Here is a 17,856-nt window from a genome sequence, read left to right on the forward strand (position 1 = left end):
GCAATTCTTTTGATCTATTTTTAATAAACATATCTACACATACTTACTTACTGGCTTTTAAGGAACCCGGAGGTTCATTGCCGCCCTCACATAAGCCCGCCATTGGTCCCTATCCTGAGCAAGATTAATCCAGTCTCTATCATATCTCACCTCCCTCAAATCCATTTTAATATTATCTTCCCATCTACGTCTCGGCCTCCCTAAAGGTCTTTTTCCCTCCGGCCTCCCAACTAACACTCTATATGCATTTCTGGATTCGCTCATACGTGCTACATGCCCTGCCCATCTCAAACGTCTGGATTTAATGTTCCTAATTATGTCAGGTGAAGAATACAATGCGTGTAGTTCTGCGTTGTCTTTTCGGGATTTACTTCCAAACCTATCGCTTTACTTGCTTCAAGTAAAATTTCCGTGTTTTCCCTAATCGTTTGTGGATTTTCTCCTAACATATTCACGTCATCCGCATAGACAAGCAGCTGATGTAACCCGTTCAATTCCAAACCCTCTCTGTTATCTTGAACTTTCCTAATGGCATACTCTAGAGCAAAGTTAAAAAGTAAAGGAGATAGTGCATCTCCTTGCTTCAGCCCACAGTGAATTGGAAACGCATCTGACAGAAACTGACCTATGCGAACTCTGCTGTACGTTTCACTGAGACACATTTTAATTAATCGAACTAGTTTCTTGGGAATACCAAATTCCATAGGAATAACATATAAAACTTCTCTCTTAGCCGAGTCATAATCCTTTTTGAAATCTATGAATAACTGATACACATATATACTAAAATCTGTAACATGCTACTTTAAAAAATATTTTTAATTTTGTATTTCATTTTGTACTAATTTCTTTTAAAAATTCTAAATGATTGATTCTGATAAATATTATTAAAAACTATTCATTCTATCTCAAAGATTTTACTTTATTTTGTTCACATGAGAGAACTTTACGTGCACACAAAGTTTCATTAAGATATCTTAACCCTTTGCAGCACATTTTATTTTTTAAGTTTTTCGTATCATGGATCATAACAAAGCTTCGATCAACTTTTTTTTCAACATTTTAACTCTGCGCACAATTTCAAAACACAGATTGCATCTCTATGTATACTCAAGAGATGGTTCTTGGTGGAATATCTGTGCCATAAGATTTAGAAAGAAAGAAAACTGTGGTTCTTCTGAACAACCACTACGCTGGAAAGGGTTAAGTACGTTTTGGTTTATCATTTAAATGTTGTCCGGATGAAAAAAAAAATCTAAAAAAAATTCCATAATTTAAAAATGAAATAACTACTGGATAAAAAAACATTAAAATTATTTATTGATGTACTGGTAGTGTATATTAAGCATGCCAATTTTGTTTCCAGAGGACCTATAGGCCTAGATTCAGAGGAAAAAAATGGTGAAATATTAGTGAAATTATACTAGCGAAAGATGTAGGCCTACCTCCCATCTTAATGGACGATTCAGATTAATTTCAATAAATATTAAACAGCTTTTAACTGTAATTGGAGATAAATTCAGACGAAACACAGGCCAAATTAATGATTTTTCAGCCACGAGAGCAATTTTCAGTTTTATTGTATTTTTTGGTTTTCCATATTTTGTTATGTTTGATGAAAATGTACCAAAACTATTCATTTTCTTTCTCATTTTACGAAGCAGTGTCTATCATCTTGACAATCATGCCAAAAATCTTCAAGAAACAAAATTTACTCAATACATTACTTGCCTATACTTTCTTTGTCAGTTTGCCACTGGTCTAAGTAATCGTTTTAAGAAATAAGCCCCAGGTGTAAATGTTTTTAGTCATCCTACAATGAACAGGCTATTCCTGTTAAAAGATTGAACGTGTGAAAGACAGAAAGTGTAGAATTTAAACCCAATAAATCGTACAAAATGTAATACTTCATTCGTGATAAACATTTTAAAATAAAGTTATGCGTTTTATTTTAATTTAAAATATAATAAGTGGTAACGATGAGTGAATGTTCAAGAGGTTCTTTTGCAAAAAATATCTTGGGAGACGCATGATGGAAACCGATATAGCTTCTGCAGGTAATGAAAGAGTCGCTTGGCGTTAAAGAAATAAAACAGGCCCACAACAGAATTACAGAATGTTGCGTTACCTAGAGCGAATTTGACTCCGGTCCAGGCCTGCTTGACGTAGTTGAGGACGCGGCGGTAGAGGGAGCGGGTGACCTTGCTCGAGTTGCCCTGGTGTTGCCGGTGGCGGCCGTGTTTTCCTGGATGGCTGCTCACCATCCCTAGCATCACGGGCTGCCATTCCGGGGAGGAGGAATGATGATTATTGTGACGCTCATCGTGTCTTCTCACTGTGCCCCCAATTCCGGCGGAGTTTGCTCAAGAAAAATGAACCTCCAACGGATTCTTTCCTCTGCTTCTGCCTTTTCTCTGTGCCTCTGCTTTTGGCGGGATTTGATCAGCAAATCGGAAGACTTACAACTTGAATTCTGTTTTCTTGACTTCTTTCTTCTATTCAACAGTTTATTTGAATGCGATCAGGAAGATGTGATTTCAAAATTAATTCTCCTCTTTGTTCTTTTTTCAAATGTGACAATTTTCTACTCTTCTATTTCTGCCAGAATAAGATCAACGAAAGGAAAGATTCAATTAAAGAATCTTTTCCTATTTTAGCTTCCCACTCTTTCTGAATTTTTGAAATTATAATTAACACAATAGAATGCTACAGATTTATTTTTTATTTCTTCTTATTTTGCTAATGTAAACAAAATTTCAGCAACGTTATTTCACCAACTTGCTTCTTCGAATTTTTTTCTTTTCCTTGGTTTTATGATTCAGCCAGAATTTAAACACAAAACGTTCTTGAGAACTTCCTTTCTCTGATTATTTTGTAACTTCTAAAACGAAAGTTTTCACTATGGAGTTTCTCCGGCAGAATTAAAGGCTGTTTAATATGTGTTTAATGCTCTTTTTTGTCAGTCTAATTCCTATGATCTACGTGTATTTCCAGATATAAGGACATACAATTAGTACTAAAGATTCAGTACTATGTTCTCTCACGCTAAGCGAAATTAAACTAGAGAGAGAAGACAATCAGAATTCTCTTTTGTTATTTCTCCTAATACAACCTTTAACAGCACAAGACAAGATTTATCCTTCTGGGTATCAAGAATATATTTCTATTTTTCACTGCTGATACAGTGTTGAAGGTGCTACAATTATTTTCTTAATATTTCATTCAATTTTGTGAAATGTATTCTATAAGAATAACTTCGTGATATGTTACTTCCTAAGTCAAGATTTGAGGAGATTTAATCCAAAATGATGAAAAAACACAAAAAATTACTTAAATATGAAAAATGTTAACGGACAATCAGCATTTGATTTAAGATTATTTTAATTCCGTTTGGATACGAAGTTTATTGAATAAAATTATTTAAATCCACTTGAAATATGAAGAATTTGTTTACAAGAGCAATGGAAAATTTCAGTAACTTTTAATCACTATATACTGCTGAATTTCAAAGTTACAGCAGATGAAGGAATTTTTAAATAGAAGAGATATTGAACTTTGTTATATCATGCAACAGTTAAACCAGGGATAATCTGATTATTTATCACCGCTGTTTTTGAGTTTGAGAAATAGTTAGTGAGTAAAGAACAATAAATGCGTAACGACTGGAAATAGTAAGCCACACTTTTTCACCGTCTTATGAATAAGCTCTTCTGCATTTCTTTGCCACTTCAAGGGACATAAAAATTACTTTAATACGACAATTAATTCCTCTCTCAATTTAAAAAGCTATCTACATGTAATGTACTTTTTATTATTTTGTGTATTAAAAAATCGTTCTTGTCTTCAAGGAATTTAACTTATTAAATGTCTCTTGTATTATAAAGAATGTATTGATCAATCACAGACTAATTTTATGGAATTAAACACACCGTACCAAATTGTTATGAACTATAGGTTGTCAGCGACTATATCAGAAATGATATGATTTAGGGAATGTTCTTGCAATCAAAATGAGATATATTCGCTAGAGTTGTTCGCACTTGAACCCTCGGCCTAAGATAGGGGACGGCCGAGGAATTTATGTTTGGTTCGGAGTGGTCTGTGGAGATCTATGATAAATCAATGGGACATAACGAGCGAAGGAGAATTTTAAGCTGGATTATTCCTCTACGCTGGAAGTTGAATTCATCCTCCGCTGCAAGACGTTCAGTGGTTAGTGTTCTCGGAGTCTATACTACAAGGCCGTTAGTTGTCTCAGCTCAGACGTGACGTTGAGGTGGTTAGTGATGTTTATCTGGTTAGAGCAGCCAGACGGTGACGTCACTTCGGAAGCAGGGCGGCGTCTTCACCTGGGGAGCATACCAATAGCCTTAAGTCACGATCACATTGACCTGGATAACTCGATTTGGTTTTAGGTTGACAATTTGGTACACTACAAGTCTTGTAAGAGAACGCATGAGAAAATCATTCTAAATTTCCTAGTATTTATTTTGCATATGTACAAAAATTTGCAGCCGTAATTTGATGCAAGTTCTACAGCATTATTTTATTTTTTTTATTCGTTTATTATATGACGCTTTATCAACTACGATGGTTATCTAGCGTTTGAGTGAAATGAAGGTGTTACTAAGGGATATGCTACTGGAGCTAAATTACTATGGAATATGCTGTGAGCAGTATGGAATGAAGATAAGTGTCAGAGAAAGAACAATTGTTTGTATAGGGGAGAGTTGGGTAGTATCGGACATCGGGTATTATCGGACAGTGCGTTTCTTTCATCTACCACCAGATCGTAGTACTTGAATGACATGGTTACCGGTACGTTTCTGTATGCGACATCACAGAAACGTAACCATGTCATTCAGATTCTATCATCTGGTGGTAGATGAAAGAAACTCACTGTCCGATATTACTCGATGTCCGATACTACCCAACTCTACCCTACAGCTGAAGTCGGATTAGTGTAATAAGTAACTAGTCACCGATGTATACAACAACAACAACAACAATAATAATAATAATAATAATAATAATAATAATAATAATAATAATATTTTATTTTCACTGGCAGAGTTAAGGCCATATGGCCTTCTCTTCCACTCAACCAGCCTTAATCAATACAATACATATTTAAATAACGAATATTTACACTACACTTAAAAGGTTCTCCAGCAATATTCTTCAGTTAAGTTTTAACGACTAGTAGACTACATATTTATTTAAATTTAGATAAACCTATAAGGTAAAGTAGTAACTTAATTTATGAGCTAATTTAATTCAATCAATTATAATTAATTTGAGATAGGGGGAAAGGAACTGGCCGCCTACCCCATTATCTCCTGGCCTAGTTGCCTCATTAGTGATGTCTTGTTGGTGTCACTTGTGGGGTCCATACCTATCTTCGGACAGTTGACTAAACAACAAAATAACAATCTACTGGAGCCAAATGACAACTCTGAGCAGTATGGGATGAAGATAAATGCAAACAAGACGAAGACTATGGTCATAGGAAGGAAAGTAAAGAAGATAAACTTGCGAATTCTAAACGAGGTAGCAGAGCAAGTGGAAAGATTAAAATACTTCGAATGTACTGTAAGTAATAACATGGGCTGCTGCCAGGAAGTCAAATGGAGGATAGCAATGCCAAAGGAAGCTTTTAATAGAAAAAAGGAGCATTGAAAAACAACCAAGGAAGAGACTAGTGAAGTGCTTTGTGTGGGGTGTGGAACTGTATGAGGCAGAAACATGGACATTACGATGAAGTGAAGAGAAGCGACCAGAAGCACTTGAAATGTGGATATGGAGAAGAATGGAACGTAAGAAATGGACAGACAGAATAAGAAATGAAGTTGTGTTGGAAAGAATGGGTGAAGAAAGAATAATGCTTAAACTGAGCAGAAAGAGAATAAGGTAACTGGCTGAGAAGAAACTGCGTACTGAAGGATGCACTGGAAGGAATTGTGAACGGAAGAAGAGTTCGGAGCAGGAATCAGATAGTGACGATATTAAGATATATGGATCATATGCGGAGACTAAGAGGAAGGTAGAAAATGGGAGAGACTGGAAAATGCTGGGTTTGCAGTGAAAGACCTCCCTTTGGGCAGAATATTATGAATGAATGAATGCCAGAGAAATGAGTCCATGGTCCAGCGCTGAAAGTTACCCAACATTTGGGTTGAGGGAATACCACGAAAAAGCCTCAACCAGGTAACTTGTCCCAACCAGGATTCGAACTGGAGCCCGCAGTTTCGCAGTCCGACATGCAGACCACTTCTCCACGTGGTGGAATTTACAACGTTATAATTGGTCATTTAGAACACTTTAGGTTGCGAGGCATAACTTTTAAAAGCACAGTTCTTTTATTCTCTATATAAAAATATTACTGAATTTGCATATAGTGTACAAACATTTCAAGTCCACACCTGTGGAATAACGGTCAGCGCGTCTGGCCGCGAAACCAGGTGGCCCGGGTTCGAATTCCGGTCGGGGCAAGTTACCTGGTTGAGGTTTTTTCCGGGGTTTTCCCTCAACCTAATATGTGCAAATGCTGGGTAACTTTCGGTGCTGGACCCCGGACTCATTTCACCGGGATTATCACCTTCATTTCATTCAGACGCTAAATAACCTAGATGTTGATACAGCGTCGTAAAATAACCCAATAAAATAAAAAACAAAACATTTCAAATATAAATTATATTAGAAATCTGAAATTTTGTGTATACTTTCAGAACTGAAGTACGGTAAAAGTAGACTATTATTATGATAATGATGTAAAAGTTTGAAGTATTTTTTATGGAAGTTATGAATTTTAATTAAAGTGATTTTGATGATGAAATTAATTTTTTAAAACGTAACTAATCATAAGAATATTATAAATACTCTATAGTTTAAATATCTTATTAAGAAGTAACAGTAGAAGAATGAAGCTCTTTACATAATTTGATTTTAAAAAGTGTGCATCAGTCAATACGCAAATTTGAAATCATTTTTTCTCAAATACTTCGGTTATATCCTGAAGAAAGAGGACGCAGTGGAGCAGGAAGTCTTCAGATGGAACCCGCAAGGAAGGTATCACAGATGCAGTCCTCGGAAGACTTGGAGGAGAAGCGTAAAAGAGATAACCTAAACGTACTGGCCAAAAGAGAACATTTTGTTTGCGGCCCTTTGCGCCAGTGGGTGACACGGAATTTGACTGACTGATTGAAATATATGTAATAGTGAGTAAAGAGAAAACTATGCACCTAAAAGTTAAGTCTAACACCCGAAAATATTCCTAAATGATCCATTACAACGTTGTAAAAATTACATCAAATCATAGCTGCAACTTTTGTGCATGTGGAGTTTAAATATTAGCAGATTTATAAGGATTTTTCCATGCGTTCACATACAAGCCTTCAGAAAATCTAACCAAGTAAAAGTAGTTCACTAGTTTACTAAGGCCGTGTCTCAAAGCTCAAGTCTGTACTACACACTAGTGATTATACTGCGTGCCATAATGTCTGATAGGAAACTAAACATTGCCGGCCAAGGAAGGGAGGAAGATAATTGCTATTCAATAAATGACAGGAGTCACATCCCACACTTATCTTCAAGTTGGAAGGTCCGAAGTGTTCTACCTCTGCCCTACTTCAAAATAAGTCTGGAATGTGACCCATCCCCTACCGGCAATGTTTACTTTGCCTGTCAGTCATTATGGAAAGCAGTATAGTAACTAGTTGACTTGTGAACTACATACTAGAGAGCTTTGAACATGTATGCTTGAATCACGACCTTCATAGACTATTTTTCTTAAAACTATGACATCACGGTGCAGCACTGAATTAAGAAGGCAGTATTCTAATACAATTTCATTGCGAGTTATGTGGAAAAGATAAAGGCCTAACACATTACAATACAATGTGTTCGACCGTAATTGGTATTTAACCGAAACAGAAAGAAATAAGTAGACCTAACAAAATACGAGGAAAGGTTTCTTTATATAGATACTGCTTTTTATTTTTTTTTTCCAATATAGAATTTCGTTGTAATAATAATTTAACGTATCTAATATATGCACCTTTCGTTCACTTCAAGTTACTGTGAAGAAGAAAAGATAGTTCGCATTCCTTCTATACGCTATGGTTTGCATGTTACTTTCAGTACTACAGAACTGACAACAGAATTTACAGATCTGCATCGGTAAGCTACTCCTTTTAGGTATACAATATGCTTTACTCCTAGCCCGCGCAGCAACAGCTTTAAATAGTACACTGACGTTCAAAAATATCTGACCTACGATTTTATGATCGTGTAAGCGAGCTTTCCAACCACGGGATGTCAGAACTAAAGATATAAATATTGGTAAACTTTGAAAGAGCTCTGCTAGTTCTCAATAGGTGGCACCATTATTGGACGGTTAAAAAAGTGTCAGAGAAAATGATTCATGTAGATTAAGCATAAATTATTTTCACAATTGACAATATCAGAGGTTTCTAGCTAAACCCAGTGTTGTTTTACAATCAGTAGAGTGGTATGAAAAGTTGAATTCTATAATAGGGTATATATTTTTATTCTGTAATTTTTCTACTTGGTTATTTAACGACACTGAATCAACTACGAGGTTATTTAGCGTCGATGTAATTGATGATAGCGAGATGATATTTGGGGAGATGAGGCTGAGGATTCGCCATAGATTATCTGACATTTGCGTTAAGGTTGGGGAAAACCTCGGAAAAAACCCAACCAGGTAATCAGCCTAAGCGGTAATCGAAACCGCGCCCGAACGTAACTCCGGATCGACAGGCTAGCGCCTTAGCCCACAGAGCTACGCCGGTGGCTAATACGGGTATATTTATATGTACGATTGGCAGCACTGGCTATTATCTTCGTCATTTATTCATAGAAGTAATAACTAAAAAGCCACACTTACACCAACAAATTATCGGTCACTATCGATTAGTAGGATCAGATATCTTTGGACGTCAGTGTACAAGTCTGCATGATATGACACAACTTATCAGACCCGCGTAGAGCAAAGCTAAGAATTAACTCAGCACGAGAGCAGCCCCTGCTCATCTCTAGTAGGCAGATCTTATTCCTAGAAGGTAAGGCAAGGATCTCTTGCGACACGTCAACATTGGGCAGCAAAACTTTACTCCTACTGCTCTAGTATGGTGTCGGGTTGGGTCTGCACATAAATAACGTACAGTATAACCAAAGCCACCGTTTCTGGCATGTGAAATAAGTAGTGGGAACGTTGATAGCGAGTATCTTATCTTTGTCGCATTGTGTGGGAGAGAAAGCTGACAACTATGACTGGCAGACTGCTGACGTGTCTTCTGTTTAGGAGGTGCCATCCTCTCTCAGCCGAAGTGGCAAGAGATGCCACTGACTAGGCAAAATACTCAAGGACACGCCCCAGAAGCGCGAAGTGTGAATATCTTGGCTTTACCGCAGTCAGTGGACAATAAGACTGACAACAAACAATGTGATTGGCAGATTGCCGACGTGACGTGTATTTGGGTGGTACCGTTCTCAGCTACACTGGCAACAAGTGCTCAATGACTGGCTTTTTACTTAAGGACACACGGCAGAAACGCTGGCGCTGGCTGTACCACATTGGCAATGGATTGAGGGCGGGATTCGAACAACGACCACTATTTCCAGCCAACGTCAAAGCTGCGCCGTATGCGTTACGTTCTGCTTCGCTTCTTCCCTCCTTTAAATGGAAATTAATGATGTGGTGAAACAAACGTAGTGCTCCTGTCAGGTGAATATACGGTTCTTTTTTTATTGTTAGCTGTTCTTCCACTCTGGTTCAGTGATTCAAACTCTCCTGTTTTCAATTAGATTAAGTAGCGAAGGGAACTCCACACCCCCGCACCTCCTATTCCCTGTTGTTTAATTGACGCGCGACGAAACAGGACAGTAATTATTCACTTTCTGGAAGATCACTCCACCCCTTCGGGCCGTCTCATCCCTCAACAATCGCCAAATTAAAAAACAGAAATAAAGAAATACTGTATACACAGCATAACGGGATTACTTTGCCCATATTGTGAACACACGATGAATTGTGGGGCTGTTTGAGACTGTCGTCTATTATCAGACAGATGTTACAAAACAAGAGGAAATGTTCGTAATTATTCAGGCGCGTTCCTTCCCAGAGCTACTATTTTATGTGTGTGTGTGTGTGTGTGTGTAAGCATACACAGTGTTTCAGGAGAAACGTAAACTACTTCAGGATAATGTAGTTTGGGTTAACCTACTTTGATTTAACCTAATAAACCTATGACCAAAGTCTAAAGCTACGGTTTGTTTACGGCGATCATCGCCAGACGCACATCGCCGGCGATGTCAGGAAGTGGTTTCTTTATCAGCGTACATCGCTGTCAATTCTCATTTCTTTTGGTGCCATAACTCGATTCAATATCTACATGACCTTCTCTAAATTGCGATTATTGAACATGTATGCGGCGACGTGCGTCCTGAATTTGCTTCAGAAGCAACCTCCAGCGATTTGCGTAGCGCCCAACGATCTACAGTACAATTATTTAGTCCTGACAGTCGCCGGAGATGTGCGCGTGGGACAGGCGAGTCCATTTAGTTCCGCCAAGAGGTGTTTGGTTTATTCACTCGCTTGCCTTTACCGACTGCTCGCCCTTATCTCTACTCCGGAACTCTCTTCACTCCTCCGATTACTTCCCCTCTTTTGCGTCGCTGAGCTGTCAGGACTAAATAATCGGTCTGTACGTTGGCGAGCATCGCTGTAAAGAAACCGTGCGCATTCATTTTAACTGCTAGCAACTCCTTACGACAATCGCCCGGCGATGATCGCCGTAAACAAACCGCAGCTGAACAGTTGGGGAGAAAGTAAGAGGAGAAATACTGGAACGTCTTTCTGTTCCGTGTACGGTACTATACTTGATGTGTTATGCAAGATCTTTTGCACACTGTGCATCGCACCGCAGCGCCAGCGTAACACGCAGAACTGAATACAAGTTCACTTGACATTTAATTCGTTTATTTGCCTAGTGAATATGCAGACATACTTTTTGTTTATTAATTTTGTGATGGAAATGCATTGACTGCTGTTGAGGAATACACAGGCGACATTTTCCCAATCGAAGGATTTCATCTAGCTGTGAGTTTTCTCGTGTTTACCGGATGCTATCTGAAACTGGCAGGCTGCCAAGTGTTTCACTGAGGTCGGAAAAAGGACCGACAGCGGTACCTGATATGAATTTATAATTCATGAAATCCATAAAAAGAGCAACCTTAGTAATTTATCTTGTGTAATTATTTTATTTTATTACTGAGTTTTTACTTAATTATGAAATAAACTTCTTGAAACAACACAATATGCAGCATTTTCAATAACGTATCATATAACAATATTCTAAAACATAGAAATACGTACATAATGTCTCTCTCCATTTAAAAGTTCACCAATCAATAACCTCCCAATGCTGGATACATTTCGGAAACAGAAATATCAGGTTGAATAGATGCAGATGAACCCAAACTACATTATCCTTAACCCAGATAAGACTGACGTCCTATATATAGGATCCGGACGTTTTATTTTTTTAACATTGCTGTGTAAGATTTTCATAGTCGGCAATCACGATACCATAATCCTTATGTGTTATAAATTGCCTCCAATTTTTTTTCTTATATTTAGTCTGTCATAGTCAATGTTATTATCATATTTGTGTGAAACGTCCGGTGTCCTACATGTAGGACGTCAGTCTTATCTGGGGTAAGTATTTTACATTTCTCCTACGACACTCTACTACGCGACTTGAACGTGTTTACTGTTACAACTGCCGCCGCTGCAGTCTGAGAGAGATATCAACTGACTTTGCGCCAGTGAGTAACTCGCTCTGCAGTTGAGATTAACATAACTCATTTGGCAAAATCGCTGGCGAACACTGCAGTTTTGAAATGAATTGATTTCTTGAGAGAGTACTACGACCAGCACTGCGAATACTAGGCGCATTCCCAAACCCACACCGGCTGACTTCACCGGTTCGCTGCGCACCCAGGTTTCAGCAGGCAACCATCCACATCCCTAGGCCAGCCCCCTCCTTGCGTCGCCAGCCGGCGTTCGGAGAATGTTATGGAGTAATGACGGAATTGAGAAATATTGACGGAATGATGTAGATGCCTAATATGGAGAAATGGGAGAACCCCGAGAAAAACTCTAACTGCGAAAATCCCAGGCTGGACCGGGACTCGAAGCGTGCGTGACAGGCTGGAGATTTGGCCACTCAGACAACACAGTGATTATTCTCATACTTGTATAAAGTCACATTTCTCGCAATTTGTCATATTTATGCGCTCAAATTCTCCCACACTTATTCTGATATCCATGCATTTATACTCATTTTCACTTACACTCATATTCTGTTAACTTACTGACTTGCTACTTCCCGATATTCACTCACTTGTCCAGTAATTCATCCGCTCATCGACGGAATTGCTAATTTATGACATTGGTTCCTGACGAAAATGGAATGGAATTTAAGGGAAGGGGGCACTATGGCCCAGCACTGCGATCTGTTACGATCTACTGCGATAATCCTCAAGCTAGGCGCATTCCCAAACTCACACCGACTGACAACAATAAGGTTCGCTGCGTACCCAGGTTTCGAGCAGGCAACTTCTTCGTCTCTAGCCAGCCCCCTCCGTACATCGACAGTCGGCGATCGGGGAATGTTGTAACATGATGATGAAATGGAGAAATGGCGAGGGGATGATGTAATGTCTAATATGGGGAAAAACGAGAGAACCCCGAGAAAAACCCCAACTGCAACCTTGTCCGCTACAAGTGTCACTAAGGGTTTTTCACGTGATCGAGACTCGAACCCGGCCGCCTGCGGATTCCTCATGATCTGATTTAAAAATGTTTGCCAGCAGAATTTTCTGCCCTCAAATGGCGTGGCCTTGCAACGAGTTCTATAAAAGTCAACACACAGACCGACAATGTAACACACTGAAGCACAAAGGGGCGGTATGCCTGGTTGAACTTAATGCTTTGTGGCTTCGCGAGCCGTGAACGTGCTATTAGGGTTTCAAGTTTCATTTTTAACCTCAAAAATGTTTGCAATAAAACTGCTCTCAATCGTAGGATAATGACTTCCATTTATTGGTATGAATAGAAACGTATTTCCGTTCACCGTATTCATGACTTACTTGCAAATGGCTTTTAAGGAACTCGGAGGTTCATTGCCGCCCTCATATAAGCCCGCCATCGGTTTCTATCTTGAGCAAGATTAATCCAGTTTCTAGCATCATATCTCACCTCCCTCAAATCCATTTTAATATTAACCTCCCATCTACGTCTCGGTCCCCCAAAAGGTCCATATTCATGACAAGATCTGAAAACGCTACTTACATCTTTATGTATGTTCTTGGCAAGACATTAATTAAAGTTAATGTTTAACAAGAACTCTGCATCAACTTTTCACATCAATTTAAAAAGCCACTGATATTGTAAGTTTCTATTATGTCTGCAGTGGGCTTGAGGTAAGTCCATTTCATCTACTTCAAGTATAATTCCCTGAAGAGGCATGAGATAATGGAAACTGACGGATGGATTTTAGCCCAGAGATAGGTACCGTAGAAATTGCTAAGGAGGTTCGTCAGATTTAACTGACAATTCTCTTGTACTAACGGGTCTCACCAAAAGAGCCTTCCGTGATGGGTCGTGCGTAATGCTTCCCCAAATTATCGGCTCGGTTCGTGATCGTACGCGTTGCACAGCAAAATATTACACCTGCGTAAAATCCAATGCTGTTATTACTACAGTCCTGCGTTTGCTTACTTTGATTACAAGTTTGGGTGTACAGTAGTGGCAAAAAAAAAACGGACTGACCCCTCTAGCTGATTTCAGAGCCTTGTTCACTCACTGGTAACTAAGACTTTCGTGGTTCGAATTCTGCCTGGGAAGGAAACTTTTTTTTTTGTTCCTTATCCAAATTTATTCCTAATACTTTTCGATTGCTGGTAAAATTCAAGTTCTGGAAATAATAAGTTAATTAAGTAGTAAAATATCGCTGCAATCGAAAAGTATTGAGAATAAATTTGAATAAGGAACAAAAAAAAAAGTTTCCTTCCCAGGCAGAATTCGAACCACGAAAGTCTTAGTTACCAGTCTGTCATGCTCTGGAGTGAACAAGGCTCTGAAATCAGCTACAAGGGTCGGTCCGGTTTTTTTTTTGCCACTACTGTACGTACATTGATCATACTAGCTTCGTATGGAGAGCAAGTTACAAGTCAACAGGCAGACTTCCCTCATGCACCGGTAATGTGTGTCTACATCTGTTCATTCGTGTACCTGTGTGTGTAAATCGGTGAACAACAGGAATACCAATTGGATCTTGGACTTATTAACAATAATAAAGAAGTATAGGCCTATATTTAAAGGCAGTTTATATGCAATAAAAGGTAGTTTTTACTAGGATAGACAAAACTAATTTGGAACCAGCCCCTTTATTTCCAGGAGCCACCACATTTCGTCTAGACCTGATGAAGATATATTTACTGAAATATATTTTAAAATGTTAAATATCTATGCAATGCAAACACACGCCCTTAGAGACGCTCTGAAGCTGTGTAGTTCAATATCTTGAGATGCTCAACATATGTAACGATATTAATATTTAAAAAACACATTCAAATTTCTTCCTACAACCGATAAATAAATAAATAAATAAATAAATAAATAAATAAATAAATAAATAAATAAATAAATAAATAAATAAATAAGTAGGTAAATAAATATGTAAATAAATAAGTAGGTAAATAAATAAGTAAGTAAATAAGTAAGTAAGTAAATAAGAAAGTGAATAAGTAAGTAAGTGAATAAGTAAGTAAGTAAATAAGCAAGTAAATAAGTAAGTAAATAAGTAAGTAAGTAAATAAATAAGTAAGTAAATAAATAAGTAATTAAATAAATAAGTAAGTAAACAAATAATTAAGTAAATAAATAAGTAAATAAATAAGTAAATAAATAAATAAATAAAATAAATAAATAAATAAATGAACAAACGAACAAACGAGCAAACAAACAAACAAATAAATAAATAAATAAATAAATAAATAAATAAATAAATAAATAAATAAATAAATAAATAAATAAATAAATAAATAAATATTAGGCGGCGAAATTCGAGTTTAGCGAGCGAAAAAATGTCTATAAACATTTCCTGTAGGCTAATAGCCTATTGCCGATTATAGCCTATTGCAGCGTTCTCGTGGAAACTGCCAAAATCTAATGCATGTGTGAAGTAGACGATAAGGCGGCGTCTTTTAATCTCAACTTTCATTTAAATTTAAATTACGGTTTATTTAACGACGCTTGTAACTGCCGAAGTTATATCAGCGTCGCCGGTGTGGAGGAATTTTGTCCCGCAGGAGTTCTTTTACATGCCAGTAGATCTACTGACTTGAGCCTGTCGCATTTAAGCCATCGACCTAGGCCCGGATCGAACCCGCAAGCTCGAGCACAGAAGGCCAGCGCTGTACCGACTAAGCTATCCAGGCTGATCTCAATTTTCATCCATAATAAAATCCCAATATTATAAATTTGCAGAGTCAGCAATGTATTTAATTGTGGAGTGCTTTGTTGATTGCCGCGGAATTGTCCACAATGATTCGCCAACAACAGTGCACAGTCTGCATATTGTCAGGGTGGTAAATAAATTATAACTACTGTAATATGTTTCAATGTCTGAGTTTCTTCTGTATTCTATTTTTACGATTTTCCGTATTCTTAACTTTGGTTTAAACACCAGATTAATAAAAAAAATAACAAAATGTGCTCCCTATAGTATGCATCAAAAGCTGAAATATATATTACCTCTTAAATATGCATATACAGGGTGTAAGGGGTACAAGTGCCATTATTTTAACTGAAGACTGTTCATTTCATAAGGAAGAAAAAATGTCCTTACATCTTTTTCTAATTGCAATATTTAACTAATTATTAAAGTTTACAATATTAGGCGTTTGGCAACGTTGCTGGATGGGGAGGAGGGAGTTCACAAGTACACAGTACAGCTCAAGCGGATACAGACATACCGGTACAAAACAGATGCTCTGTTCTAATGCAGGGGCGGACCGTTGTCTACATAAAACGAATAGCAAATATAAATTTCCAATCTCATTAATAGAACTTTATGGTAAATTTCCATTTTATTTCACAATATTGGTCAATTTTTTATTGTACGTCTAAAAATAAACAATAATGGTTTACTGCACAAAATCACACGAACTTTTTTTTTAAATGCAACATTTTAATCTCTCCCGCTTCTATAAAGCAGTACCATTTTAAAAGAAATTTCTGTTTGTGTGATTTTCGAAATGAGGTAAGAGACTCCTAGTTTCTAATAATCGCTGAGGAACCGCTACAAAAGTTCGCCGATTAGGTAACCTTCATTGCGGGAAACATTGACGGTACATCTTCTTGCCTCACTTGAATTACGGCGACTGTCTCCACAAATTAATAACATATTCCTAAACTGTGAATGACATTGTAAGTTGTTTATCGTATACCCGGTACCGAACTGTCATCCGTTCGGCAGTAGACCTATGGACAGGGAGCTTGAACTCAGCTGAAATGTACCTACGTACGTCTGTGCAGAGTACTGCCTGCTGAACACGTTGCCACGTCTCTCACTCCAGAATATTAACAAATTTAAGCATGCAATTTTATTTAATTTCTCGAAAACTAATAGAACATACGAATATGTATTTAAACTAATATTAACTCTTTTCTAGATATAACTTTCCTACTGATGTAATTGTTTTCGTAATTTTATTAACGATATAAGTAGTATAACGCGAATAAAATAAGAGAAGAAATATTTTTCTGGGAAAACTATCAAGTTTTGATCCTATGTTGTATGGACATTTTTTGATCCTGTAGACCGTCTCCGACGACTGTGAAAAGGACGGCACTTATACCCCTTACACCCTGTATTTGCATTATAAAATCTTGAGCTTTGGTTGCAAATAACTTAAAATGCATTTATATAATTGTGGCATATGATTTGCAACTAAGGCCCGTTACACAGTCATCCGTATGCTACACAGTACGCACTACGGATACGTAGGCAGTTTGCTTTCACAGTCACGCGTAGCAAATCCGTAGCAGATTAATTATATCAGTCGGCTTGTTTGTTTCAAAATGAGCGTGCTTCAAGGAAAGCTTTTGGCTGCACATTATTTGTATTAAAACGAGTGCATAATAGACAATATTGTGTTCACTCGCTACTAATTCTAAAAATCCTGAAGGAAGCTTTTATAAATATACATAGTGACTTGCGCGAGACCGAAACAAAGTTCCTTTAACTAATTTCGCATGTTTATTCAATCGTTTGATGAACAATTGGAAAAATTACAATAAATGCAGCTTGAGCTGGATCTACATAATTATGTCCTACCGAGCGGTTTGCTGTTAACATAAGGTGATAAAAATTACTCAGATGAATAAATTATTTATAATCGACATTTTATTATTTCTTGTTCATTATAACAAATTACAAAAACATTAGTTACTTTTTGTTATAATCTATATAGATCAGAATTTCTCATCCTTTCTCATTTCCTCACTTTATTTTAGTGCGGGCCTCTAAGTGTAAGGTGTAGATTGTGTAGAATGTACTGTAATGTTTTTCCTTTCTCTTGTATGGGGGAGAGACCCGAAGGCTTACACTGCAGCCTTAGGCTTATTGTGCTTACCACCCTATTTTGTGAATGATTGGGTAGCCGAACTGCCGCGCTCTTGTACAAGTACAGCAAGCTGCGCCGTGTATGGATGATGACGATGATATGTGAATTAATAATGGCAAAATGAGTCCGAGGTCCAAC

The 17,856-nt window shown here is 37.5% G+C and overlaps 1 protein-coding gene across 7 annotated transcripts in view; it reads right to left on the reverse strand.

The window, feature by feature from the left end:
* Nucleotides 1-17,856, reverse strand: part of LOC138696564 (A-type potassium channel modulatory protein KCNIP1-like) — a 728,319-nt gene that overhangs the window by 99,652 nt on the left and 610,811 nt on the right. For all 7 annotated transcript variants that reach the window (XM_069821688.1, XM_069821685.1, XM_069821687.1 and 4 more), the window contains one exon: nt 2,129-4,349. In XM_069821688.1, the coding sequence (XP_069677789.1) occupies nt 2,129-2,273 (145 nt within the window). In that variant the 5' untranslated portion in view covers nt 2,274-4,349. The remainder of the gene's footprint in view (nt 1-2,128; nt 4,350-17,856) is intronic.

Source organism: Periplaneta americana, chromosome 3, assembly GCF_040183065.1.
Source record: "Periplaneta americana isolate PAMFEO1 chromosome 3, P.americana_PAMFEO1_priV1, whole genome shotgun sequence".
Lineage (NCBI taxonomy): Eukaryota > Metazoa > Arthropoda > Insecta > Blattodea > Blattidae > Periplaneta > Periplaneta americana.